A 26427-nucleotide genomic window follows, 5' to 3' on the forward strand; every position below is an offset into this window, starting at 1 on the left:
TAAACATTTGTTTTCTTAGTGTTTAAATATTTATTAATTAGGCAACTCAAAGCATCCCACTAGGCCTGCCCTTGATCCGCTAACATCTGTTAAAATCATAGTTTACCTTATTTCCCTGTTGAAAAACACCTGTTTCCCTACAGACAGCCACAACAAATGAATGACTGTGCTCTAACGGTCTGACCTTACTTCTGTAGCTCTGTTTTCTGATCCTAAAATATTGTTTTCGCTTGCTTCGGTTGCTAATTAGTTAGGGATTAATTTTCTACCTAATCTGCTTGTGTAGCTCTTTGAATATAAAGTGTTTTTAAGTGCCAAATATTGCTGTTACTGCTGATTAGGTTATTAGGTAATAATCAGTAGCTGAAATAGGACTTCCCAGAATGAGAAACAAGTATGGCACTCTTCCATCCTCCTTCCCGTCCACGGAATGGCTGACGCGCTCCGAAGCGCCCGCAGGGCACACTCGTAAACACCTCGGTGAGGCGTACGCAACCATAGGACACAGCCCTGCGCAGAGGTGCATTTCAACACCCGATCACGAAATTAACTTTTGGATGCAATGGCAGCTCTGGCTTTCAATGACTTGAGCTGCACGGGCCACTCTGCAGCCGCCCCTTAGGACCATAATCCAGAGATGGGAAAACCCGAAAAGACTAATGCCTTGGTTCAGGTGGTCTGACTTTTGCCCCAGTTTCTCTGCCTGATATTTCCTGTTGGCTGGCTGCAGGCCTTCAGAGGTGCTAATTGAAAACACTAGGCATGAGGAATTAGGTGGAAGTCGGGCTGAGTCAACCTGGGCACAAGCTGTCTCCTGTAGCACGTGGACATCAGAGAAATGGCTGGTTACAAAAGCTGTCATCTTCCTCAGTAGTCATGGGCTGAAGTCTCGCATGGGCACGGGGGAAATTCTTGTCCTGGAGACAAGGAAAGTTGGGCACTCCCAACTCTAGCCTCCAAGACTAGGTCTGCAGCGTCTTTTAGGCCTGGGCTGATGGTGCTCTGCTGAACTGCATCATGGAAAGGAGCTGGCTTTATGTTGTCAAGTGTAATAAACCCAAATGTTAGTATGAATTTGCTAACAAATGAAGGTAATTGGGTTCTTTAGGAGGGAATGAGATGACAGCTTTTACTGTACTTCAAATATCAGTCCCAATTACTGTAAATACGATCATGATGCAAAACATTAATTAGGAAAATCTGAACTGTTTGAAATGTAGAGTCCCATATGAATGATTAACTACATGCAAAATATTGTGCCTGATTAGAGGCATTCTACTGAGACATCCATCTGCGAGCTCAGAAATAAACCTGATAGGAGGAGAGGAGAGATCACAGTGCTGAGGCACCGCCATGGTTGAGATGACCTGGGAAGCTGCTGGACCATGCATATCTCCTGTAGGGTCATAGGGCTCCCAGGACAGTAGTGTCTGTGTATCCTGTAGGCATCTTCAGGAGGAATATTTCAGAGGGAAGGAAGTCAGGCACTGAAACAGCACGTGGCTTGCTCAAAGTCACTTAGGATGACAGCAACAGAGACAGGAACTGAGCATTGGTCTTCCAGGTCTCAGCCTAACTCTAGTTATTATTTTTTATGCAAGGGCGGAAGTGGTGGTCCACAAAAGGTGGAAAATAAAACTTCTCAAAAAAAAGACAATAGTGAGCTCACAGTTATGAAAGACCAGGAATTACAAAATTGCTGGTAGGTGACCCCAAGTGCTCTTTCTGGTGGTGTAAATTCTTGTGATAACGCATTAGCGAGCACTCAACAACTGTTAATGAAAGAACCCAGGCAGAAATGCTGGCTCCAGGTATTTCCTATGGGATAAACACATCCACCATTTACCTCCACCGAGTCATGGGTAAACGCTAGCTGGTGAAGGACGTTCTACTGAAGTAAGGCCTTTAGGAGATAACTTGGTATCAGAACAGATGAAGGGCAAAAAAAAAAGGAAAGAAAGAATCTCCAATCTTGTGATTTAGTTTTATTCGTGTGTTCTTTGGCAGAGGGAGGGACCATGAAAGCTCAAAACACTTTATGTGCTGGTTCGTATCTTATTTGAAATGCATTGGTCTTCTCAGTTCATGAAAAATACTAAATAACTATGCTATTGCTGTTTTATTATGAAACTTGGATACATGTTGCCAAATGGGCTATTTTAAGCAAAATATTCTGTTGTAGTCTAAATGTAGTATTGTTCCCCATTTGGACATGAGTCTGTAGCCACTGAAACATAAAAGCTGACAAAAATGGTGTTTCTTTGTCAAAACCTTGGTGAAAGAATCAAGCGACAAAGGATAATTGTTTGTAGTTTGGACTTCTTTTTCAGTCAGTTCTTAGCCTGAAAGTCCCCTCTCTTTTTTTTGGTGGTGGTGCCACATTCATCGCTGGTAGAGCTGCTCGCCACCAGATCACCCACTGATCCAGCTGGAGCATGAATATACGCTCCCAATTCTGTCAAATTACTCGCATCACGTGCTCTGGTATTTATGCTGCCTCCATCTTCTGTGCCAGCTTTAGTGGGGGGGGGGTGGTGGTGGGAAACAGATGATACCCCGAGTAGCACAAACCCCGCTGGTACAAAATTAACTTGCTTTTGAAGAATTTTGATCCAGCAGCACTTTGCACCAGGTGGCTGCAGCACTTTTGATCCAATGCTGGCAGGCGCCAGGTCAGATTTGCGGCGCTGAGCACTCGCAGCCCTGTGCCCAGAGCTTACTCTGATGGTGTCACGAGCTTTCCTGCTTTTCTTTCTCAGCAGCTTTAGCCTTCTCAGCCTCTTGCAGATAGACAGCCTTCCAAAAACAACATCCAATACACTTCCCCTGCTAGTTACACTGATGTATGGCTTTATTGGCGACGTCTGCACGTTTTGGGGATGGAGAATAGTATCGTTTATTGTCTGATTCCCTAGAGTACTATAATCGATGCTTACATTTATCCCAAAATAGAAGGTGGCTGTTACGTTCATTTGTTCCAAAGAAAATTGGTCTAGTGCATAACAATGCAATGTTATACAAATTATATAAGAATATAATAATGACAAATTACGTAATATCCTAGCATGTGAATTTGTTATCTCAGTATGCTCTTTTTATGATGAAATAAAACCAGGTTTATTCATGAGCAGCTTATGAAAATTTGACTTCAAGTGCTCTATCAGCTAATTGTTTAGGAGTTCTTCAAGAAATTCCCTAACCATTGATCATGATGCTACGACTTATTAGCTACCTCTTGTTGATTCGGAAGTAACAGCCTTAAGTGGTCTGTTTTCATAGAATAAATGAAGTTGATGAAGGAGGCTTAATTGTCCAGATTTTAATGGAGATAAATATGGAAAACACACTGGTAGCTACAAGAGGAGGGTTCTTTGGGGGCCTTTTAAAACCAGTTGCTAGAGGGTGGTGCAGGTAACAAGTGATAGGTACTGTTAGCTGATAATAAAAATGGTTATTTGCTGCCCTTGTGGTCTCTGCTTAGTTTGATTTGGAAAGGTCTGCCCTGCAAAACTGCGACGGAAACCTCTCTGTGTGGTTCTCTCAGTGGAGACTTACCTTCTCTTCCTAACATCGCTCAAACTTCCATTGGCAGCCCCAAAATTTCCCTTTGATGATGGCTGCGTAGAGGGAACAGTTCCCAGGGGATTGATTTCCCGGTTCAGCCATGCACCAGCAGGGCAAGAAAAACCTCAGCTATGGCAGGTGCTCCTGTCAGCGATGCCGTAAGTATCTCCGGTGTTCTTCTTTGCTTTCTTACTCGAGGCCCTTAACCCAAAATGGAGCACGATTCACTGTCACTGAAAGAGCTGCTGGTAATTCATCCCCAAAGTAGGACGTTTGTCAGTGATGAAAGGCTGTTAGTTTTAAGCGTGATTTGACTCGCGCGTATGTGGTAGTGCGTTGCTCTAGTGCTCAATTTCGGGACAATGAGACGAGATTAACTCATGCATATTTGCATCTGAGGTAGTTGTTCTCATTATATTGATGATGAGTGCTTCTGGATGTAGCCGAGGAGTGAACGGTTTCAAGACCTTTAGGAAGCGAGCAGGAAGAATTGAGGATGATTGCTTTCCAGAACAGCTAGCCCCTAAAACTACAAAACGGGTCATACTCTTCCTCACACCACAGACAGCTGAGAGAAAGTAAACAACGGAGGATGGAAATACTATAAAGCGTAGCGAGCGCAGCCATCTTTTACGTCTTTCCACCTGCAAACCAGATGGAATAGACATTTGCTGGTCACAAGATAGCTGAGTTCTAGCACCACCTCTTGGCTCCCACCTGTAGGTATGGGATGATTCAAGCTAAATAAATGAATAATGGGGAATGAGGAAGCTTAGCCTTTTTGGATAAAGATCATTCTGTTCTTCTCTTTTTCTTGGAGAGATGTTATTTACCCAGCGAGAGGCACAAAGCAAGCAATCTACCAGCCTTACAAAGCACCGCTGGAATTTCTGGTATTTCCACTGGAAATCTGGGCTGTGGGTGATCTTCCGCATTGTTTATGTTGTGAAAGAATCGGGACTTCTACAATCAATTATAAAATCAATTCCTTCCTTTTCCAGTGTAAGGGCAGCAGTGTCAGAAGCAAAGATGTCTTTCCTAGGAAACGAAGGATCTCATGGGTTTTCTGGATGGGTTGTATAACTCAAATTCTCTTTTTCCTACCACAGTCACGTTACATGTTAGAATCTGTTATGGGGCTTGCTTATTTTTAATGAAGGTGTCATTCACAGACAGAGCACTTCTCCATCAATCTTTGTTCAGACAGGTTCATGAAAGAAAATTCTATATTATTCTGTTAAAAAAATTCTATATTATTCTGTTAAAATTCTGTTCCGCTAAACATGAAGCCTGTCACTGGACCACAAAGTCCCCAAAGCACAGACCGCTTCCCATCAGAGCTCCTGCGCACAGAGCTGCGTGGTGGGGCCCTGGGACCTGGAGCGGGGGCCAGAGAGCACCGTCTGACTGAATGATCAGCCAAATGAATGACTGACCCCTGCTGTATTTGTGACATGTGATAAGCACGGTAATAGTTGTTACTTCTTCAGCACTCTGAAAGATAGTGCAGTTGAAGGCACAGCTAGTTTATGGCTAGTAAGGGAGGTATCTGTTGGTTCCCCAGGGAAAATGGACTCAGGATGAGCGTGGTCAGGAGATACAGTCTGAGACTGGCATCCCGGGTGGTGGCATGTTACTGGTGCTGTGACTGGAAAATTGGAGAAGGCCGGTGCCCCATCTGAAACTCTGCTATCAAAATATTACTTTATTTCTGCAAAACCACCAGGAGTCACACACGATCATCATCTGATAATCAGAGAGCTGGAGCACCTCTGTTATGAAGACAGGCTGAGAGAGTTGGGATTGTTCAACCTGGAAGAGAGAAGGCTCCGGGGAGACCTTATAGCCCCCTAAAGGGGGCCTACAGGAGAGATGGGGAGGGACTCTTAATCAGGGAGGGAAGACATAGGACAAGGAGGAATGCTTTTAAGCTGAAAGACGGGAGATTTAGATTAGATCTTAGGAAGAAATCCTCTCCTGTGAGGGTGGTGAGACACTGGAACAGGTTGCCAAGAGAAGCTGTGGCTGCCCCATCCCTGGAGGTGTTCAAGGCCAGGCTGGATGGGGCTTTGAGCAACCTGCTCTAGTGCGAGGTGTCCCTGCCCATGGCAGGGGGGTCAGAACTCGCTGATCTTTAAGGTCCCTTCCAACCCAAACCATATGATTCTATGCTGTGAGTTCACAACAACCCAGTTCATTCACTGTTAGAAGAGACAAGCCATGAAAGACTTACTTCAGTTTAGATTCTTGAAAACATCTTAGTCTGTCTCAAGCTGCATCCTAACCATACCTGAAGGCTGAAGGATAAGTAGACCCTCTGGTTTTGGTAATGAGCAGAGCCTGGTTATTGGTAGGTCTCAATGAGCTTGAAAAGATTCACCAGACTGTTGTCGGCAACTCCTCTGCAGTTGGCATCGTTCATGTCCAGTTCTTAGAAGACAAAAGTCAAACTGAATAGGATCTCTGTGATGCTGTGGTGGAAATATGCACAGATGGAAAATTTATTCCCTGTGGCTCCAGTCATAATGACAGATAGCATGTAAAGATATTTAAGCCACAGCATTCATTCTTTGGAGCATGAGGGGGCTCTGCCTCAAGCTCCGTGTAGTATTTCAGGCAGAATCACATGGAGACAAGGCTGCGCTTCAGGATGGTGTTCAGGATTTGAAATCTGGCCTTGATCCCAAAGTGGGACTTTATCTTCATTACAAAGGAAGAGTTCAAATAACAACTTGTTTTCCATCAGCCCATTTTGACTCTGCTTGGTGTTGACTCTAATGGATTTTTGAAGGGATTACTATGTAGCTCATTTTTTGAAATGAAGACCTGTTCTGAGGGGCCCAAACTGGGATATTTACCCCTTAGATTGATATCTAGGATGTGTTGTTTATTAGAAGTTTGTCCTCACATGTCGCTAAGCAGCTAAAGGGGGGAGGATAGTCCTGTGTCTGCAGCAAGAGATACAGTTCCCAGCTACAAAAAAAAAAATATGTGTGCCACAGCTCCTTCACTCTCAGAATGGATTAATGCCTCCTTTCCTTGCTCCCTGAAGGACCTACTTGAGTGTTTCCTGGGTCTAGATAGAGCTATGCTGAAAATGTTGGTTGGGAAATGTGCAATATTCCTTCTTGCTCATTTCTTTAATTTGAGGTTTGTTAATAGAAATAGTAAAAGGATCCAGGGAGAAATTCCACTTCTTGGGCACAGTCACTGTAGCAGTGAAGTTGGAGGGTACCTTGAGTCACACACATGTACCTACTGTCACTGTTCTTGCTGACGTGATAACAAAATGACGTTGCAGTTCAATCACCTACTGCCGTGTAGAAGCCGGTTCATTTACCCCTGCTCTTCTTTTCCAGCTCACCAGTTTCCTGTTATTGGCATCTCCTTTCCATTCCTGTTCTGCGACAGCCAGCCAGCCTCCATCACACAGCTCTGCCAAAAGCTCTGCCAAGACAAATAGGAGGAAAGTGTGTGCTTTTCAGTCTGGGGCCAAAACAAGTTTAATTACAGTCAGCGTCAAAACCCTAGATTTCAGGATGCACAATTTCATCCCCTCTGAGTCAAAGCCAGTACCTTTTCTCCATCAGGACCACTAATACAGGTAGGGCCGAGCAAAGGACTGAGGTGTACTCCCCACGTTACACCCAGGGACCCTCTTCCTTCTCCTACTAGTAGAGGAGAGACCTTTCTTACTCTCAAGCCTAAGAGCAAATCTGACTAAGCTCGAAGTACTTTTGTGTCAACCCTTTTATTAGGTGGGTTTCCAGGTTCCTCTGAATCCATCTCTCATGGTAGAGGCATTGCTGAGCAGACTTCTTGGTGTACCACCTCTTTTGGAGGTTCAGATGAGCTGCCTGGTTGAGCCAAGGATTTTTAAAATCTTCCCCGAGCACAAGATACTCGTAGAAAACTGAAGAGCAACAACCTCAGGGAGTTTATTATTATTCACGCTGCTGTCTTAACAGCAACACCCAAAGGTCAATGGCACTCACTGTTAACACCTTAAATTTGGCTGTTCTAAAATTACTTTTTCACACAGCCTTCACTTGGGGAACTGAAAAAACCTTATAGGGACATTCCCAACCTTTGTATGCCCATATATGTGGCTGCCTCAAAAGAGACACTATCAACTCAAGTATTGTTTAAAATTAGACTTTATTTACTGATTACAGTTCTGGTGTTATTTTTTAAGTTTAAAAAAAGCTTTGGCCCCTCTGGTAGCAGCTGTCTTCTCCTGTTTGAATGCATACTAGGAGGAGCTGTGAAGTTGTAGCTCCTAATGGTTTTGAGGCCACCCTATGGCTCTCTGCTTTAGTTATTCACTCCTAAAATCTCATCCTTCCTCTGTCGTTTAGTTAAAAAACCTCATCCGGAGGAGCCAGGTTACATCAGAGATGGGTGCTGAAGAGATCTTGGCGTTTACCCAGATGGTTTTAGCCAAAATTCAGCTTAACTGTCGATCCAAGGGCATGTACAGCAGAGCAGAGCGAGAGAACGCTGAGCTACTGCTGGTCCAAACCCATGTGCCTGCTCTTGCAAAGAGCAACAAGGAGCCACCAGCCCTCAGCAAGACTCTTACACGAGCTGTGGCAGTACCATGCAAGAGTGGGTAGTCCAAGCGTCTCTGTGCCCATTATGTGAGGAATTCTTGCCTGTTACACCCCCATCCTGCAGCCTTGCTTTGGAGGCAGTATCCACGCACACATCCTGGTGCTAGTTTTAACCCAGCCTATGGGCCTTGATTCTGGATTCTGGATTCTCAGTACAGAATGCCTTTCGGTGCTAAACAAAATTAGTTATATATCGCTATTCATTAACTTCAGTTAATTTGCAAAGCAGTCCCGGATTTGCTTCTTATCAAGTGGCCTGATGTCAGGCCACTGGCACCGCTGTTTCCTGGTGAAGGAGAAATCAAAAACTTGGTGCCTAAGAATATTCACAGTCTGTCTTACTCGATTTTAAGATACACTAGCCTGAAGTAGAGTGTTTTTTTTTTTTTAATGATATCCTTAGGCTGAAGATATTCTAAGTTTTCTGGAAGATTCTAGTTGTAGAGGAGCAGCTAAAATTCCTCCATTGCTACTTGCCTTTGCTCTCCCAGCATCAGGAGTTAAGAATAAAGCCGTTATTTTCTTCCAGACTAAAACCTTCCTCTTTTGCTAAAAGAATAAAATACGATGTATGGTGAGGCAGTGCCCCTCGTAGCCCCTCTCATTACATCCGTGATGTAATGGTGACGAAGCAGAAGAGAGATGAAGGAAACCATCCAGTGGGTAAACTCATTAAGCACATGCTTTGCAATAGCGGTGACCCACAGTGAGAATGGGAACGGCTGAGAAATCTGGAGATCTTGTCTGCTGGAGACTGATCATTTCTTCCACTTATTGGCTGGCGTGATTTGTGTTTTCTGTACTCTGATTCCTTCACCCTGTCTTTCATCTGGGCTATATCAAAACCTACTCTAGTGCTTCCAGACACTGCAGCCCCGAATTAGAGGAACCAGACAAAAAGTCCTGCCAAATTCCTGTAGTTTTGTATGAGCATTGTCTTCTCCTCATAAAAATGAAGCATTTTCAAATAAAACTCCATTGGCCTCTGACTTAGAGAAATGTTTGTTGATCCTGTACATCTGAGATGCTGATGAAAACCACCTTCATGTTCCCAGCTAATTTAATGCTACTATTTACTATAATGTACTGCTTGAATTGCAGTAGCACTTAGGATTCCTAGTCACAGACTAGGGCGCCGCTGTGCTAGACACCAGGCAGACATGGAACAAAAAAGAAAGTCCCTTCCCTAAAGAATTTGCAGTGTTTGGCATGAGTATGGTCATTATTAAGATAACAATCTTTTTTTCCAAGAAACGCCTCATCTTGTTCATTATCCCTTGCAATTAGTCTCATGGGGCTCCACTTCCAGCAACACGCACCTGTTGATAAGTGCACCCTCGTCAGAGCTTAGAGAGACTTTGATTCTTCCATTTTTTAATGAACAACAAATGGTGCATTAGAGATGTTTGCTCCTTCAAATATGCAGACATCTGAATTTCTAATTGTTTAGCATTAGTCATAACTTAAGTAGGACAGAGCAGATTCTATATATAGCCCGTTGCCCAGCCATTCAAGACAGATAGTGTGTTTGTATTTCTTCCCATGTTTCCTCACTTGAAAGGAGTGAGAAGGCAGTTGCAACATCTCTAGCTTCAAGTCTTCCAAAATTATGCTGCCCCCATCTCTATCTCCTCCAGATATTGAGATTGTTTTCAGAATCATGAGATTTTTTAAGAAGATGACATTCTCAGCTCTCCTGGTATTTATTTGAGGGTTCTCAGTCCTGACGGTATAGCTGGATGATGTCTTTAAGCTTGAAGGCCAAACTTTCTTTTTTTTTTCTTAGCAACGGTTTTGAGGTTGTAACAAGATTCCAGGAGCAGGAGTTGCCCTTGGTATCACAAGCCTCCTTTAAATTGCACTGATCATTTTCCCTCTACTCATTTTTCATTTCTCAGTCTCATTCTCATGTTGTATATGCTCTTACATGGGAGTGTATCACGTGTCTTACATCACGAAGGAAATCCTTGTTCACAACAAATACACAGTGGATGTTTCACCGCTGAGTGAGGGTTTTGGTTTCTGCAAATCCCAACTCCAACTTTCCTCCCATTATCTTTTCCTCCAGTGGGACAGCAGTGGGTTGGCCAGTGATAAAAAGAAACACCCCAGAAGTTTGCTCAAATTTCTTCTTCCTGGATGCTGGGAAATGCTCAAATGTTTCTCTTGATTTTCATAGTGACCCTCAGCTCCATCAGCCCAGCAGCATGGTTTCCCCACGCTCATGACATGGCTACAACTTTACAGCTGAATGATCTACATATTGTTGCTGATGCCAATGGCTAATGGCCTGGTGCTGCACGTGATGAGAGCAAGGCGAGGTCCCTGGCATCAAGGGTGTGTTTAATGGCTGAAGCCATCGCTGGGTCAGTGGCCCTTTCCACTGGGATGTCATAGAATCATAGAATCATAGAGTGGTTAGAGTTGGAAGGGACCTTAAAGATCATCCAGTTCCAACCCCCTGCCATGGGCAGGGACACCTCCACCAGACCAGGTTGCTCCAAGCCCCATCCAGCCTGGCCTTGAACACCTCCAGGGATGGGGCAGCCACAGCTTCTCTGGGCAACCTGTTCCAGTGCCTCACCACCCTCACAGAAGAGAATTTCTTCCTAAGATCTAATCTAAATCTCTCCTCTTTCAGTTTAAAACCGTTCCCCCTCGTCCTATCACTCCACTCCCTAATAAAAAGTCCCTTCCCATCTCTCCTATAGGCCCCCTTCATGTCCTAGCTGGACAGACAGGCTCTCATCTGCTCTTGGCCTTCGGTGGATGATTCCCACAGGCTGCCTGGAGCAAGCCCTCAAGCAGTCATGGGCAGTATGGTTGGAGCGTTGTGGAGTCCCCTCTGTGCCCCTCTCCCAGAGCCGAGTAAAGGGACAGCTCTGGGCTCTAACCTCACAGGGGCAGGGATGTGTCTGGGGAGAGGTGATGTGGGGATTCCCACCTGCCCTTCCCTGCAGAGGAAGCTCTCCTTGGTCTCCCCTACCACCCTTTGGCCAGTGGCTTGGGTGCCCAACCCCTTCCCTCCTCTGGTTCAGCATCTCCCTTCCCTCTTGCTGGAACCCGTATGGAGCTGCTCAAAGTGATTTGTGTGTGTCCTTGTCCCTGCCACTGTGAACTAGGGTGAACCTGGCAATTTCAGATGTGTGCGAGGTGCAAACCCAAACCCTTGTCCTTTCCTCAGTCCATGCCAAAGACAGACAGACAGATCGGACGCTCAGCTGACCAGCAAAATTTCTCTCATGGCCAAATGTCTCCAGACACCAAGACAACCAGGAATACCACAGAGTCACAGAATCACAGAATGATGTGGGGTTGGAGGGGACCTCTGGAGATCATCTAGTCCAACCCCCTGCCAGAGAAGGTCCACCTAGAGCAGGTTGGACAGGAACATGTCCAGGCGGGTTTTGAATGTCTCCAGAGAAGGAGACTCTACCACCTCTCTGGGCAGCCTCTTCCAGGGCTCTGCCACCCTCACAGGAAAGAAGTTCCTCCTCATGCCTAGATGGAACTTCCTATGTTCCAGTTTGAGCCCGTTACCTCTTGTCCTGTCACTGGGCACCACTAAAAAAAGACTGGCCCCATCCTCCTGACACCCATCCTTTAAGTATTTATAGGCATTGATTAGTTCCCCGCTCAGTCTTCCCTTCTCCAGACTAAAAAGACCCAAGTCCTTCAGCCTTTCCTCATCAGAGAGAAGTTCTAGTCCCCTCATCATCTTTGTAGCCCTTCGTAGATTCCTTGGTGCTCTCAGGGAGTGCTTGTTTGATGGCTTTCCTTGTTGCTACCAATAATTGTGAGATGCGTTCCTGCAGCATTGTCATTAACAGACAGAGGGCTCACACATGTTCCCACGCAGCCTTCTCCAGCCCTTATTTGAGAGCAAGAATAGCAACTGACGAGTCTTGTGAGGTAAATATAAAGGTCAGCTGTTGCCTCCCTGGATGAGGGCTGTCAGGAGGAGTGAGGCGCAGCCCTCCCCGCCTGCGCGCTTCTCCCAGCCTGCGTCCCCAACTTCCCTTCACTGCTCAGAAGGAGAGAGCGAGGCCACGAGGCCTCCAAAAGTGCTTTTTTGGTGATGTCCAAGAGGGTACGGGCACAGCTCCTCTCTGTGTTACATGCTGCTGGTGGGAATATCCCCCTGGGCATGCAGGGCTTTGGGCACAGGGAAGGTTCTTGCTGGGGCAGAAGGTCCATGCTTGAGATTCCTGAGTGGCGTGTGCTGGCCTCTGCTCAGCTGGGGGTCAGGCTTTGGGAGGAAAACCACCCCTGCAAATCCACCCCCGTGTGTGAGCCCCTGCGAACGGCTGTGTTCTCCCCAGACACGGTGGAACCAGGAGGATATTCCTGAGGAATTTTTCCTGCTGCTGGGGACCCCTGGCCCAAAGAAGTGGGCAGCCATCTGGGATCAAGAATATGAACATTAAGTCATGAATGAAAATAGTCCTCTGGTTGAGCTTGTGAACTTGGTCCCTGAAAATGCAAGATTCACTCCTGCCTTGTACACAAATCCTTGAGGGACACTGGGTAAATCTCTTCATCCTCTTATGTTTTTCCCCACTGGAAAGTTTGGGAAATTAAGGTGCTTTCCTCTCTCTCACAGGACTGTAAGAAAACCTGTTGTAAGTTATAGGTGGAGCTCTTGATATGTCAGCAAGACATTGTTGTGGTTTAACCCCAGCCAGCAACTAAGGATGACGCAGCCGCTCACTTGCTGTCCCCGGTGGGACGGGAGAGCGAATCGGAACAGTAAAGTGAGAAAACATCTGGGTTGAGATAAAGACAGTTTAATACGAAAAGCAAAAGCTGTACACGTAAGCAAAGCAAAACAAGGAGTTCATTCACTGCTTTCCCATGGGCAGGCGAGTGTTCAGCCATCTCCAGGAAAGCAGGGCTCCATCACGGGTAATGGTTTCTTGGGAAGACAAATGCCATAACTCTGAACCTACAGCGTTTCTTCTTCCTCTCCCAGCTTTTATTGCTGAGCGTGGTGTCATCTGGTATGGAATATCCCTTTGGTCAGTTAGAATCATAGAATCATAGAATGGTTAGAGTTGGAAGGGACCTTAAAGATCATTGAGTTCCAACCCCCTGCCATGGGCAGGGACACCTCCCACCAGACCAGGTTGCTCAAAGCCCCATCCAGCCTGGCCTTGAACACCTCCAGGGATGGGGTACCCACAGCTTCTGTGGGAAAAGTTGGGGTCAGCTGTACTGGCTGTGTCCCCTACCAGCTTTTTGTGTCCCTCCAGCCTGCTCGCTGGTGGGGTGGTGTGAGGAGCAAGAAAGGCCTTGACTCTGTGTGAGCACTGCTCATCAGTAACTAAACCATCTCTATTATCAACACAGTTTCCAGCACAAACCCAAAACACAGCCCCATACTAGCCACTGTGAAGAAAATTAACCCTACCCCAACCAAAGCCAGCACAGACACACCACAGGAAACCCCTCTGACAGGAGCATGAGATTCCCTCCCTGGAGCGAGAGCACTGAAAAATTGAAAGAGAAATTAAAACTGAGTAAGAGGATTTTGGAGACTTCTGGGGTCAGAAGAAAGGGCAGATGGCAGAACTCCTTATCTGTCTTGTTCTTCATCCTGACCTAGAACATACTCTTTTGTATTTAATTGATTTATTTTTATTGATTTTTTTTTTCTAACTCACTTTAATTGAAGTTTGCCATGACTGGTCTAGAAAATTCAGTCTGCTGAGGAATAACAGGCAAATGTATTTGTTCTTAAAATGACTTTTCAACTTCAGGCATAGTAAGATACCTTGATTTTATTTTTCTTTTCCTTTTTCTCAAGATCATCCTGTAATCCATTACATTTACAACCATCGGATTTTGATTTCTCAGTGTCAGGAATACCAAAGGGTGAAACGGAAAGGCGATGTATAGATGTGCCGATGTATGAATGCTGGCGCCCCAGAGTGGACGAGGGGCATTGGGTTCACCTGAAATGGTCACAGAATGTAAGATCTCATGTTAGTGAGCTGATTGCAGGGGCCAAGTAATGATGGTGATGACATGAAGCGGTTATGCGAGATGATGTGGAAATGTTTGCTGCATTCAACAGCACCAGAAATCCTTACCACCTTCTGACAAAAGCTGGACCGGTAATGAAATATCGCCCCATGGTAGAAAGCTGATCTACAAGTAGCTTGTGTTCATCCATGTTTGCAGTTGGACATCTTCAAAAATACCTGTGGTAAGAGCCATGCCCTCAGTTTAACATCATACCCTTCTGTACTGCTGTTTTTAGAACGGAGTGGTCTCTCTGCTGTGGTCAATCAGTGAGGAGGGGATTCTTCTCGCCTCACATTAGCTATCTAAAAATCCAGTGACTCGGCTAAAGTAGGTGTCTGCTCTCCCCTTATAGACAAGGGAACGAGGTGAGCTTCTCCAGAAGCCTGAAGGTACTATTTTGCGATGGGATGCATCATGCTCTGGGCATGCTTTTGCTTTCCATTAGCTACCTCGGAGTAGCTATAATTGCCTTGCAGGAGGTGCCTGAGTTTGAGATCACTAAGGCCAAGGGCCAGGTGCACCCAACCCAAGCCAGCAGAGAGGAGATGGGTCTCGCTGGCGCTTTTTATTTCAAGACAATGTTAATTTTGTGATTCACTGCAAAATTTCTGTTTGCCCCTGGTGTTTGCAGAATGAGTCAAACATGAATACTTTTCTTGTGAAGGGTGTGCTAATCTCAAACTGTATCACTAAACATAAAACTCTAATCCAGATATACCTGATATCTCTCTCTTTCACCCCTCTGGTGAGAATCCAGGGTTTCTTCTGTTGTAATCTCCTTCAGGAGTGACAGCTGAGATTTAAACCAGAAACTAGTGACTCTGGAGATGGGATTTCTATGTTCCTAGGCAGGCAGTTCCTCATTTGAAGTGCTGAGGGAAGTACTTTTTGGTTTGCATGTCTGTGATAGTTTATATTCCTCGTTATCCAGATGTCTCACAGTCTTCCTTGCATTTGAATTGTTGTAAGCCCTCTCACACATAATTCAGGATCTATGGGGAAAAATGGGCTAATATGACCATTTTGGATTAGAAACAAATGTGTGAGACACTGCAGACCCTGCTCTGAGCCAGGGGTCAGGAAGAAGGGGAGAAGAACCTGGCAGGTTCTACAGCTCTTGTGAAAATTGCAGGAGCTCTCCCAGCCCACTCCTATGGTCTATTTGCTATCCCTGTAATTCTTCAAGGGACAAAGCTGTCTGCCTAAAGAGACCTAAATAATATCATAAATGATGAAAAACCTAATGTAATCTGAGCCAATTCTCACTGGCATCAATCTTTCGGAGAGATGCAACTCTATATCTTATTCAGATCTCACCCACGACACTGAAAAAATGTATTTGGATCAGAATGCTTCCTTCTTTACATTTATGATCACATTATTTTAAGAGGTTTTGTGTCTTTAAAAGGTATATTAAACCTAAAAATGGAGACACAGTGGTAAAACCCACCCCAGAGTACATCTGGAGGGTTTGAGTTTAGTAAGTGCCTCTTGCATTTTCCATCAACTGATTGAACTTAGCTCCTGTTTCTTTGAACCTCTTGTTGTTCTCACTGAAAGCTGTGCTGACATGCTTTAAAAGCATACAAATAGCTTCTGCTGTGACTATCTACACAATATATTCCGTTCTGGTTTTGTTGTAATACGCATTTCAGTTCATGAATGCCTGAGCTAACAGAGGTAATGCAGAGATAAATCTCTGGTATTACTACTTGTTTTTCCATTTGTTTCTTTATGATGCACAAGGTCTGATTCTTTGGCACTTCACCAGGAGCGTCCAAGGCTGGAGGTAGGTATAAAAAAAAATTAAAGTGTATAGCATCCCTAAGGAACTGCTCAGAACTGGGCTGTGGCCAGCCTCATATATTAAGTTGTCTGAACTTTGTTATTTTATTAAGGAAATGGATTTCAGATTCGTCACCGATTTAACGGTGATAGCGTATGACTACCTTCTGTGGTCTGTTGAAACTCCTCACTGTGGTGGGAGACTTGCAAATACATGACCCCAAGCATTTACAGCCTAGGCAGGATGAAACCATTAGGTTTTCCATACAATTTTCCAATTTAAAGGGAAGGACATGATTAGTGATGTAGCCAGTGGAGGAGCAGGACTGAGATGCAAAAGGTGAAGAAGGCACATTTACGCCTGGAATGGGCATTGGGCAGAAGCTATTTCTATAGGCAGCACTAACTCCTGGAAGAGGAGATCTGAGGGTAAGCAACCCAGCTGGAGACATTGGTGGAACACGGTCTGGAGCACGCGGACGTAATGGAGACGGGAGAGCACTTGAAAGGCAGCTCAGTGTGGGATTAGGACACCCTGGAGGGTAACACACATGGCCGTGGGGGAGAAGAGGTGGGGAAGATCAGCTAGTAGTGTCGAGGAGGGAGGGAGAAAAAAAAAAAAGGATAAAGAGGAGTTGCCACCTCCGCGCAAGAAGTGGGAAGACAAGGGAGAGAAGCCAGGGCCAGAAGGAGGGAGTGGGAGCTGGCAGCGCGGAGGCCGGGCCGGGCCGAGCAGGCGGCGGTGCCGGCGGTGGCAGGAGAGGAGGAGCGGGCGGAGCGGTGCCCGGGCTGCGGTCCCTGCCCCGGCAGATGTTCCCGGGGCGGCCCCCGACGGTGGCACCCCCCGGCCCTCCCCGTCGCCATCGGGGACTTTCCGCCCCCTCTCCCGGCGGCGGGGCCCGGGGCAGCCCCTGCGATGTGTCGGTGTCGGGGGTGCCGCGGGTCCCTCCCGGCACCGGCACCGCGGGGCTCGGCTGCCCCGCCGGCCGCTCTGCAGGGGCAAGCGCTGCCCCGTCCCCGGGAGCGGAGCAAAGACGGGGTCCGCGCAAAACCCGCACCCCGCGGAGCCTCCCGCGCCGGCCGGCCGCAACCACCCCGTGCGGGCGGGCCCCGGGGGCGGCGGGGGGGCCGGGAAGCACCGTGGATGGGGGAAGGAGACATCCCCCCCCACCCCCCCCCTCCGGGATAGCAGCCCTGGTCCCCGGGCGGGTCGCGTCCCTCCCCGCGGGCCGGCCGGCGAGTGGAAAGTTTTCCCGGAGTGACCTCGCATAGTACGCGCCCGCTAGGAAGCCTCATTCACGTATTTTTGTCAATGGGGTGGTTGGGGGGGGGGGGGGGGGGGGAAGGAGAAGGGGGGGGGGGGGGCACCCTACTCCCCGGCCCCCGGCCCGGCTGACGTCACCGCAGAGGCGATAAATATCTGTTGATATAATTGGACGTGAGATTTGGGGTTGCGATAGCGAAACTCGGCCCATCGCCGCTCCGACGGGCCCCCATGATTTATTCAGCAGTGGATCGGGGCACGCAATCGGGCTGTCAGGAGAGCGTCAGCTTATTAGGCAAGTTCTGCGTGATTCCAGGAGAGGGTCTAAGCTATAAAAATCCCGCGCCCCGGCTCTGATTAGGACCAAATCTGATCCCAAGTTCGCCAGGAGCCGGCTCCGAGGGAGAGCGAGAGGAAGGGACGCCGGGCACCGCCGAGCCCCTCCGCCGCCTGCCCTCCCCTGCCGCCGCCGCCGCCGCCGCCACCGCCCCAGGTAAGGTGCGGGGCCGCGCCCGGGCGCGGAGCGGGCTGCGCTGCCCTGCGCTGCCCTGCGTGGGGCTGCGCTGCCCTGCGTGGGGCTGAGCGCTGCGTCCCGCGGGAGGCGGGGAGCTCCCCCGGCCGGGCAGGGAGCGGGGAGGCGCGGGGGGGGGGGGGGTGGAGGGGTGGGGAGCCGGACGCCCGCACTCCGCGGCTTTTGGGGACAGCGGGCGCACGGCGCTGCCCCCCGCCCCGGGTGGGTGAAGGGATGAGGGTCCGCGCAACACGCGTGGACTCTCTCCGCAGGGGCTCAGCCCAACGCCGTCCCCGGGAGCCGCTGCCGGCGGGGGGTGTTGGTGGGGGGCGGCCGCCTCGACGGCGGGGGCCGGGGCTGAGCGCGGCCGGGCCGCGGTGTGCGGACGCGGGGAGGCGCGGAGGGGCGCGGAGGGGTGCGGAGCGGCGCGTTTCAGCACCGGGACAGCGGCGGGGGGTGTATGTGTGTGTGCGTGGGGGGGGGTGTGTGTGCGCCCCCTCCCCGGCACCGCTCTGCCCTCCCCGCCGCCGCGGCTCGGCTGTGTAACCCCCCCGCGCCCCCATCTCCCCTCCGTCCCCCATCTGCCTCCCGCAGGTTTTGGGCCCCGACCATGAAGATCCCGCTGCTGGTCTCCACGGGAATCCTGCTGGTCGCCCTCCTGCCCTGCCAGGAGTGCAGAGCTCTCAGCAAGAGCCCGGTAGCCACCCACGGGGCTCTGCACCAGCCAGATTTCTTCCAGCAGCAGCAGCCGCAGCAGCAGCAGCAGCAAACTCTGCCCGTCCTGCTCCGCATGGGAGAAGAGTATTTCCTGCGCCTGGGCAACCTCAACAAGAGACCCCTTGGCTCTTTCTCCGCCTCTTCCAGCGGCACCAGCCACCTACAGCCCGAAGCCTCCGCCAGCAACTTTTTCCGGGCGGCGGTGCCACAGCTGCAGCAGCTGCCCGAGCGCTCGCTGGGGAGCCCCGAGGAGGGCGAAGCCGAGGGTGAGGCCGTGGAGAGGGAGAAGCGGTCCGAGGAGCCCCCGATTTCTCTGGATCTGACTTTCCACCTCCTGCGAGAAGTCTTGGAGATGGCCCGAGCCGAGCAGTTGGCGCAGCAAGCTCACAGCAACAGGAAACTGATGGAGATAATCGGGAAGTGAAGCGGCCCCTCCCCGCCTTGCCAAAGAGATTCCGCAGTTAGCACAAGAATAATTACACCGTCCGATGTACCATAGTGCTGCTCTGATGTCATCTCTTTATTTTTATATAGCTTTAAACCTAGAAGGGTGTACTCCGAACAGCCTCTGTCCCCTTGACTAGCATGCACAACCGTGTACCAAGTGCAGAAACACGAGTGTCGTTCGTAACCTCCCCTACCTTTATTTATTTCTCCATTTCCCAGTTGTTCTAGTGCCATCGCTACGTAGGGATGTGTGAGCATTGGAAGAAATGGTGCCAAGAAGGCAGATAACTTTTCTGCTGGGGGCAGGGAGGTGGGAGGGGGAATCTCTGTAAGCTACTTTAAATCCACTTTTTTTTTTTTTTTTCCCCCCCCTGTAAACATTTTCACAATAAAACATCTTTTCAGCGCTCGGTCGATTTTGTTGTGTAAGAGAATGTTTAATATTTATATTTTTAATAAAAGCTGCAAAGTAACGATGGCTGGGTAGACTTTCTTGCCTAGACGCCTGAGGGCTGCTCCGCATCCCTCAGCGCTTACCGGGGCGGGGGCTTCAAACACCCAGAGCCGCAGGGAGCCCCAAATCACTCCCGGGGATGTTTTCTTTCCCCTCCCCGCCCCGAGGACCCCCCGTCCCTGCGGGATCTCCCAGACCCGACGTGCCGCCGGTCCCGGGCGCCGGGCAGGGGCTGCTCCCGGGGACGGCGGGGGAGGGGGTCGGGGCCTGTCGGTCGCCCCCAGCTCTGCCGGCACCCACCTCAGGAGCCCCCCGAGGGTGGTCCCCGGCTCCTTCCGCTGCTGCCGGGGCCGGGCAGCCTCCTCCGCCCGGCGCGCAGCGATGGGAAACCGGTGAGGCGCTGCCGCATCCCTTTTCTGTTTTCTTTCTAGCTCTGCTCACCCTTCCGGCACCCCAAAAAGGGCAGGTTCCTCCCCACTTCGTCTCTTCCCCCCTCCTCCGTCCTGGCGGCGGTGCCCAAGCCGGGTCCCTCCCAGGAGCACTTGGGAGGTGGCGATGCCTGCGGGGAAACTTCCCGGGAGGAAGGGAGGAAAATCCGCCGGGACAACAGGGAGAAAATAGGAAATCCCTCATCCTAAACCGCATCCCAGGGAAAAAGCTGCTCCAGCAGCCGGAGGCGATGCGATGGCAGTGTGGAGTGGCTGGGTGAGTCTCAGAGCTGCTTAGAGCTGGCCTCCAAAACTTCCCTCGCAGGAGGGTTTTCCAGGGAAAACAGGTAGGAATGAAGGTCGGTGGGACTCCGTCTTGCAGCGAGGGATGGCCAGGACTGGGGCTGACCCCTCACAGTTAACCAGGCACTGCCTGGTGTCTGCTCTGCTGGCTCACTGGTCCTGCTGGGGATGCAGTGCAGATCCCCCCTGTGCCCCGGCACTGTCCCCTGCCAAACGCTGTGTGTCCAGGGCCTGGCTCGGGGCTCCTGGAAAGATCCATGCTTCACCCTGGTGCAGAGCTTGACACCTGGTCCCCCATGGCACCAGGCAGTCCCGGCAACCTGCCAGTCTCTCTTAAACACTACCGAGTGCTGCCACCCTGTCCCCAGTGACAAAACTTGCTAAGTGTCACCTTCAGCACAACCTGTAGAGCTTCTTTTAAGATGCAAATTTGATTTCATTAGATGGCTCAACATCTGCCAGGTATGTGGAGCAGGACATGCGGCATTCGCCTTTTCTACCAGAGCACCATGGGGCCTTGAAATTAAACCTTGAATGAATATGTGTGACCACCCCACAGCATCCTGGTTTCATGCAGGAACATGTCCCTTTTCCTACACGCAGGGGTGGCTGAGAAGACGTAGACACAGACAACGGCTGGACAGACGTGGGCAACACCCAGTGTCTGCCCCACAGGCTCAGAGCTGTGTCCTGCATCCACGGGCAGGGGGTGGCCAGTGCTTTCGGCACGTGTGTCTTCCCCATCCCTGTCGCTGGCCACGTTCCCTACAAACAACCTGTGGATGTGAGTATTCTCTGTCGTGGCAGAGCAGGGAGAGCAAGCACAAAGGAAGAAAAGGCAGTTTCCCTCTCCTCTCCCGTGCTCAGCCTCCGCAGCCGGGGAGGGGGGCACCGGTACCTTGGGGACTACGAGGGGCTTAGAAGTGACCCTGATTTGGGGCTACCAGGGGCGCGACAGTGTCACTGAAGTCACCAGCACCGACGAGCGGGGCCGCGGGAGGGTACTGAGGAGACACACTGTGTTGGCAAAAGATGCTACGAGTGACTATCATACCAGCATTTTAGCTAACAACGTTGGTGAAGCATTTACACCTACACGGGGACGTGCCAAAAAGTGAATAACAAAACACTCGCAGTGCTCAGCCTACAGCTGTAAGTGATGCTATTTTCCCCTTGGAAACAAGAAAGTATTGGAAAACACTCTGACTACAATACAGTATAGCAATTTGTCCCCATGCTTCCACCCCTCTCAGGACTGTCATCTCAAGGGCCGGGTACGACGTGGAGGTTCAACTAAGTTCCTGGGAATGAAACCTGCTCGGATATCCCTTTCCAGGCCAGTTTCTTTGCGGATTTGAGCCAGGCTGCCTGCGCTCGCGGTCCCTCCGAGGAGAAGCACACCAGAAGCCAGCCGGAGTGAGTCATCATTCATTCAGTGAGTTCAACCAGGAGAAGGAGAAGACATGACGAGCCGGCTCGTCACCCCTCTCATTGCTCAGGGGAGTTTCCTCCACTCGTCCTTGAGGGGATGGTTCAGAACCAGTCTGTAAAGGAAGGAAAGGTTGACAAATGGAAGAGGAAAAGATGAATTGCACCAAAATCCCCAAGATTTCACAACACGCAGAAAACCAGAATGAAACGGGAAAGAGGGGAAAAGGCAGGGAGGATGAAATTTTGGGGAGGCCAGCCAGACTTCTAACGCCAGAGAAGTCGGAGGGACTTTTTGCCACAGACAAAGGCAGAGGAAGGAATACGCCGGGTGAGCGTGTCACACCTGTGCAAAGGGCTCAGTCCTGATTTGGACCTCTGGAACATTATTGCACCCAAGGTGATAACTGCCTGTTTAGAAGTGATCCTGAGCCAGCTTGGCTTGCGTAGCTGGGCCTCCAGATTGATGTGGACCAAAGCCAAAAGTTATTGTCAGTGCCTTGCCACTCAAAGTGATACTTGTTCTGCTGTCATGAAATCTGCCTTGGATGTGTTTGGGATTTTTTTGTCTTTAAAATCTTCTAATATTTATTTCACTTCATTTTTACTCAGCCCAAGAATAGGAAATAAATAATAGAGAGATATAAGTTTCTGCTTATATCCCAGGCCAAATTCTGCTTTTGTTTGCAGAGATATCCTACGCTTAAAATAAAATAAAAAAAAAGGAATATGGACATGATATGCTGTAGCTGCTAATCACAGGAATTATCATTACTTTTTAAATTAGCTGAATATTTAACAGGTCAGTATGATATACAGAAATATTTTTACTAGTTCCAGTGTTTTCAGATCCCTTTGGCAGAGATTGAAGACCAGCTTTGTGATAGTATCAGAAATCCTATTAAAGATAAAATATACAAAAATGGGTGATTAGGTAGCTTGTGTCTTCATCATTAAAATCACAAGTTAACATGCAATATACAGGGTTTTTTTCCCCCCTCTATATTCCTAGATAAGCACATATATTACTGTACATTCTTAAAATTGAAATAGCCAATGCTTTCAGCCTTCTCTGTGCAGGGTTTCACCTTACTTTGGGAATGTCAGTGTGAGCTCAGGAGAACTATTTGATGTCAAGAAACTACTTGATAGAGGGAAGAGAGGGGACAGAGCAGCATCCTCTGAATTTTAACACATCTCAATCATTTATAATACTGTCCTAAAGCGGAAAGTTACCAAAGCAGTGATGCTAACAGACATATCCAGGAACAAACAGGGAAGCAGGGATGCTTGTGAGGAACTGAAGCATGGGGTGGATGGTTTTCTTAAGCATTTTTTAAAGTGCTTAATGTTAAAGTGCACCACGGGAATTAGTAAGAACTAATGGTATGTTAAGTATAAATTGGCTACTGGGCTTCATTCCAGCTACTGCCTATTTGAGTGTCATGACACCAACAGACAAGACAGCATGGAGGTATGAAAAAAAGTAGCTCCCTGTTTCTTTATTTATATGTAATCAGAGTTCATAGCTCATTTTTCAGACCCAAATCCTCAGTTGCTCTAGACTGGAACAGCCCTACTTGTTTCAATGAAATACTATCTGAGAATCTGCTTTAATATTTGAAATGCAGACTAATCTTTGACTTAGACTCATATTTTCAAAGCAAGGCCCTCACTGCTACTCACTGCAAAATACCAGGCTTAGAAAGGAATTTTATGGACAAGGATCTTGCTGAAGAATATAGGGTTTGCTTGCTAACTTTATCATGTACTTTACTGAGAGCACAAGCATGGTGAAAAATCCAGGAGAAGCAGCTGCCTACTTAAATCCAAAAGTCCATTTTCAGCAATGCTGGTGAGAAGGGTCGTCTTACGCAAAAGGCTTGTGCAAAAAGCGTCTTAAAGAATTGGGCCCACGGGGCCAGATCTTCAGCTGGAAAGGCAGGTAGTTAATGGAGTCCTGATTACAGAAGATCTGCCTCTCAGCCCCAGAAAGTGCTGGACGCAAACCTTCCAACACGGGGACAAAAGCCAGGTGTCAGCAGTAAATACACAGCCAGACCTTCTGAGTCATAAGGGATTCTGCGCTCTCTTCACCTGGGTAGATGCAGGAGCATAGGTGGTTTATTAGTTCTCTGTGATGTTGAAAACTTTTTGCCTTTTATTTTCGGAAGGACAGCTGGAGTGCCTGGACTAGCGAAAGGTCATTTTGAAATTGGTTGTGCAATTTTGTGCACCAAACCCTCGGCAGTGCGTGCAAGCAGCCGTGGGACAGCCCTCCTCACTTCTCCTCATGCTGCAAAGGAACAGGACTGGCAAGAGGTTTGAAAAAAATCACTCCCTGCATTTTCATTCTTTTTTACTTAAAATCATACTGTCACCTTGTCATTTCTCTGCCTGTGCAAGATGGGGTTCCCTTAGCACTTCCACTTGTTATTTCAATCAGCCATTATCCAGACACATACATTCAACCAAGCTTTGATTTGAAGCAAAGAACTATCTATGGGCTTGAAGTTAAGAAGGTTGTTTCACAGGACTTGGATCCAACATGTTAGAAGAAATAACACAATGTAATGACTGAGACTGGCCAGGTGACTGCATCACCTTGTTAACCAACACTGCTGGTACTGCATTTCAAACAAAACAATCTTTTGTCTGCATCGCTGCCAAAACTGTGTTTCATAAGGTGTTAACTCCTTCATATTCTGCTGTGATGACATCTTCCCGTGTCAGCAAAACAACATCGGGGCTCCAGCCTATTCCAACTGGGTTTGGCTGGCTGAAGCACTTACTCCCCATGCTTCACAGAATCACAGCATCACAGAATCGTCGTGGTCGGAAAGGACCTCTGAGATCACCGAGTCCAACCATACACACACAAAAAAGACCCCTACAATCTCGGGCACTAGAGCATGCCCTGAAGTGCCACATCTACATGTTTCTTAAATACCTCCAGGGATGCTGACTCAACCACCCCCCTGGGCAGGCTCTTCCAGTGCCTGACCACTCTCTCAGTAAAGTAATTCTTCCTAATATCTAATCTACACCTCCCCTGAACCCACCCTCGCTGGACTCAGCAGGCTGCCAGCCTGCAACACCTCGATGAGCCTTTCCAAGAGCAATTATTTGCCATCATACCCAGCCGGGAGTGAAGCAAGCACAGAACCGACAATAGAATCATTCCTCGGCTTTTGGACTTGGGTTTTCACACCTGCGACACTTCAGTGTTTGTGCTCTGAGTCATTCAGTGACTGAGGTATCTACACTACCCTCATGTGAGGCAAGAGACCATCAAAAGGTGCCAGGAGCAACTCTGTCCACATTATTAAGTCCATTCCCCACTTCCAACGGCAGCCCACACAACTCAGAGTTATACAATGTGCTGGGATTGTCTGAGATAAAGATTTCCCCTGGAGACTTTTACAGAAAGCAACTCTTTTTTTTTTTTTTTTTTTAACCAGGAGGTGATTCTGAAAGGTAGAAAGCAGAAGCAGGTCCCTTCAGTGTCAATAGGATTTGGGTACCCTGGCCCACCAGGTGCTTGCAATCCCACCCCGGGTCACCTCGCTCTCCCTGTTACCGCAGCCCTGCTCCGCTGCCAGAGAAAAGTTTTCTGCTGAGCGTGGCAGAGCCCTTGGCACATGCCTTCCAGATGGTTCAGATTCAACACTTCATCGTGTCTGCTCATTGCTATTAGGTAACCGTGGTTAAGCTTCTACCCGAGCTTTATCTTAGTCTTGGAGATCTCATGGGTAGGGCTTGTTTTTTCACATTACCCAGAATAACAAGTCCCAACCCTTAAATTGGGTCCCTAACAGTAACAAGAAATAACTAAAGTGTTTACCTCAGATTACATTAATCACATTAGGCCAATGCTGAGAGAGTGCTGAATGCTTAGACTTTGATTTATATTTTCCCCTCTGGTGTCGAGTGACATCAGGTGATGCTTTCAATAAGCACCAGGAATTTTCACCAGGCCAGCTCATGAAGCGGGGAGGGAAGCACACCCTGCATGACTGATGGCTGGATTTGTTTTTCCCATCAGCAAAGTCCAGGCTGGAGTTTACACGCCAATTCTTTGGAGATGCTGAGCCACCGCAACTCCCACTGAGCAGCCATTCAGCACTCCTCAGCATCTGGCATGCTAGAATTTGCACGGGTAAACAGTGTAAGGATCTCAGAGTTTAACCTGGTGAGTCGTATCAAAGTTGCAGGTATTCAGCATCTTTCAGCAATTACTTCCTTGAGCAATGGAATTGCTTATACAGGTTAGGCATAATCTGTATAAGGGTCTCGTGAAGGGTGTGGAGGGGAGGAAAGGGGTGAGTGGGATGGCTTCATCATAACATTTTTGTTTATTAAGACCCAGAAGTTATCCTATTTATGCTGGGGAAAAATAGGCAGTCTAGGCCTTCTAGGTATTTGAAACACAATGTAGTCTACACATATTTTTCCTGCTTTACGACCACTAATCTTTGTAGTCTTTAGGTATCAAACACTGTGATCCACGTTTCCAAATTTCAGTCATCCAGAAATGAGACATCCACTCAAGCAAACTGTATTCATCCCCTCTAGTGGGAGTGGTGAGAGAAAGGCACCACCAGAGGGTGATTTGTCCCATCCTAAAAAAAGCGTCTATAGGGTGGGTTGCTCTCTGGAAGTGACTGTTTGTCTCTACTGTCTCTAGAGACACTCTTGGTGTCCAAGTTAAAATAGGTCTGGCTTTTAAGTAATTATACAAGAAAGATTCCAGCCAAATACTTCTGGATACGAGAAAACCACTTGATAGGAATTGAGAACTCTGAATGCACTGTCACTTTTTACAAGATCAGTAACTCTTACATTTAGGGAGTGGGGAGGAAAGGTGAAGGGTCTTCATAGTCTTC

General features: G+C 48.4%; 2 protein-coding genes across 4 annotated transcripts in view; one reads left to right on the plus strand and one right to left on the minus strand.

The window, feature by feature from the left end:
- The first annotated feature begins 18374 nt into the window (after positions 1 to 18374).
- CRH (corticotropin releasing hormone) lies at positions 18375 to 18905 on the plus strand. The gene has a single exon (XM_074146718.1). The coding sequence runs from the start codon at positions 18375 to 18377 to the stop codon at positions 18903 to 18905; it is 531 nt and encodes a 176-aa protein (XP_074002819.1).
- Positions 18906 to 21147: 2242 nt separating this feature from the next.
- Positions 21148 to 26427, minus strand: part of TRIM55 (tripartite motif containing 55) — a 40895-nt gene continuing 35615 nt past the window's right edge. The window contains exon 10 of one of the 3 annotated variants that reach the window (XM_074146776.1): positions 21148 to 21657. In XM_074146776.1, coding sequence (XP_074002877.1) covers positions 21538 to 21657 — 120 coding nt within the window. In that variant the 3' untranslated portion in view covers positions 21148 to 21537. The remainder of the gene's footprint in view (positions 21658 to 26427) is intronic. The other 2 variants (XM_074146775.1, XM_074146774.1) reach the window with 2 other exon arrangements.

The sequence above is a fragment of the Numenius arquata genome, chromosome 4, assembly GCF_964106895.1.
Source record: "Numenius arquata chromosome 4, bNumArq3.hap1.1, whole genome shotgun sequence".
Classification (NCBI taxonomy): Eukaryota; Metazoa; Chordata; class Aves; order Charadriiformes; family Scolopacidae; genus Numenius; species Numenius arquata.

Bases quoted from the DNA above. Each gene is read 5' to 3' on its own strand.
- CRH (XM_074146718.1), top strand. From the start codon at position 18,375: ATGAAGATCCCGCTGCTGGTCTCCACGGGAATCCTGCTGGTCGCCCTC.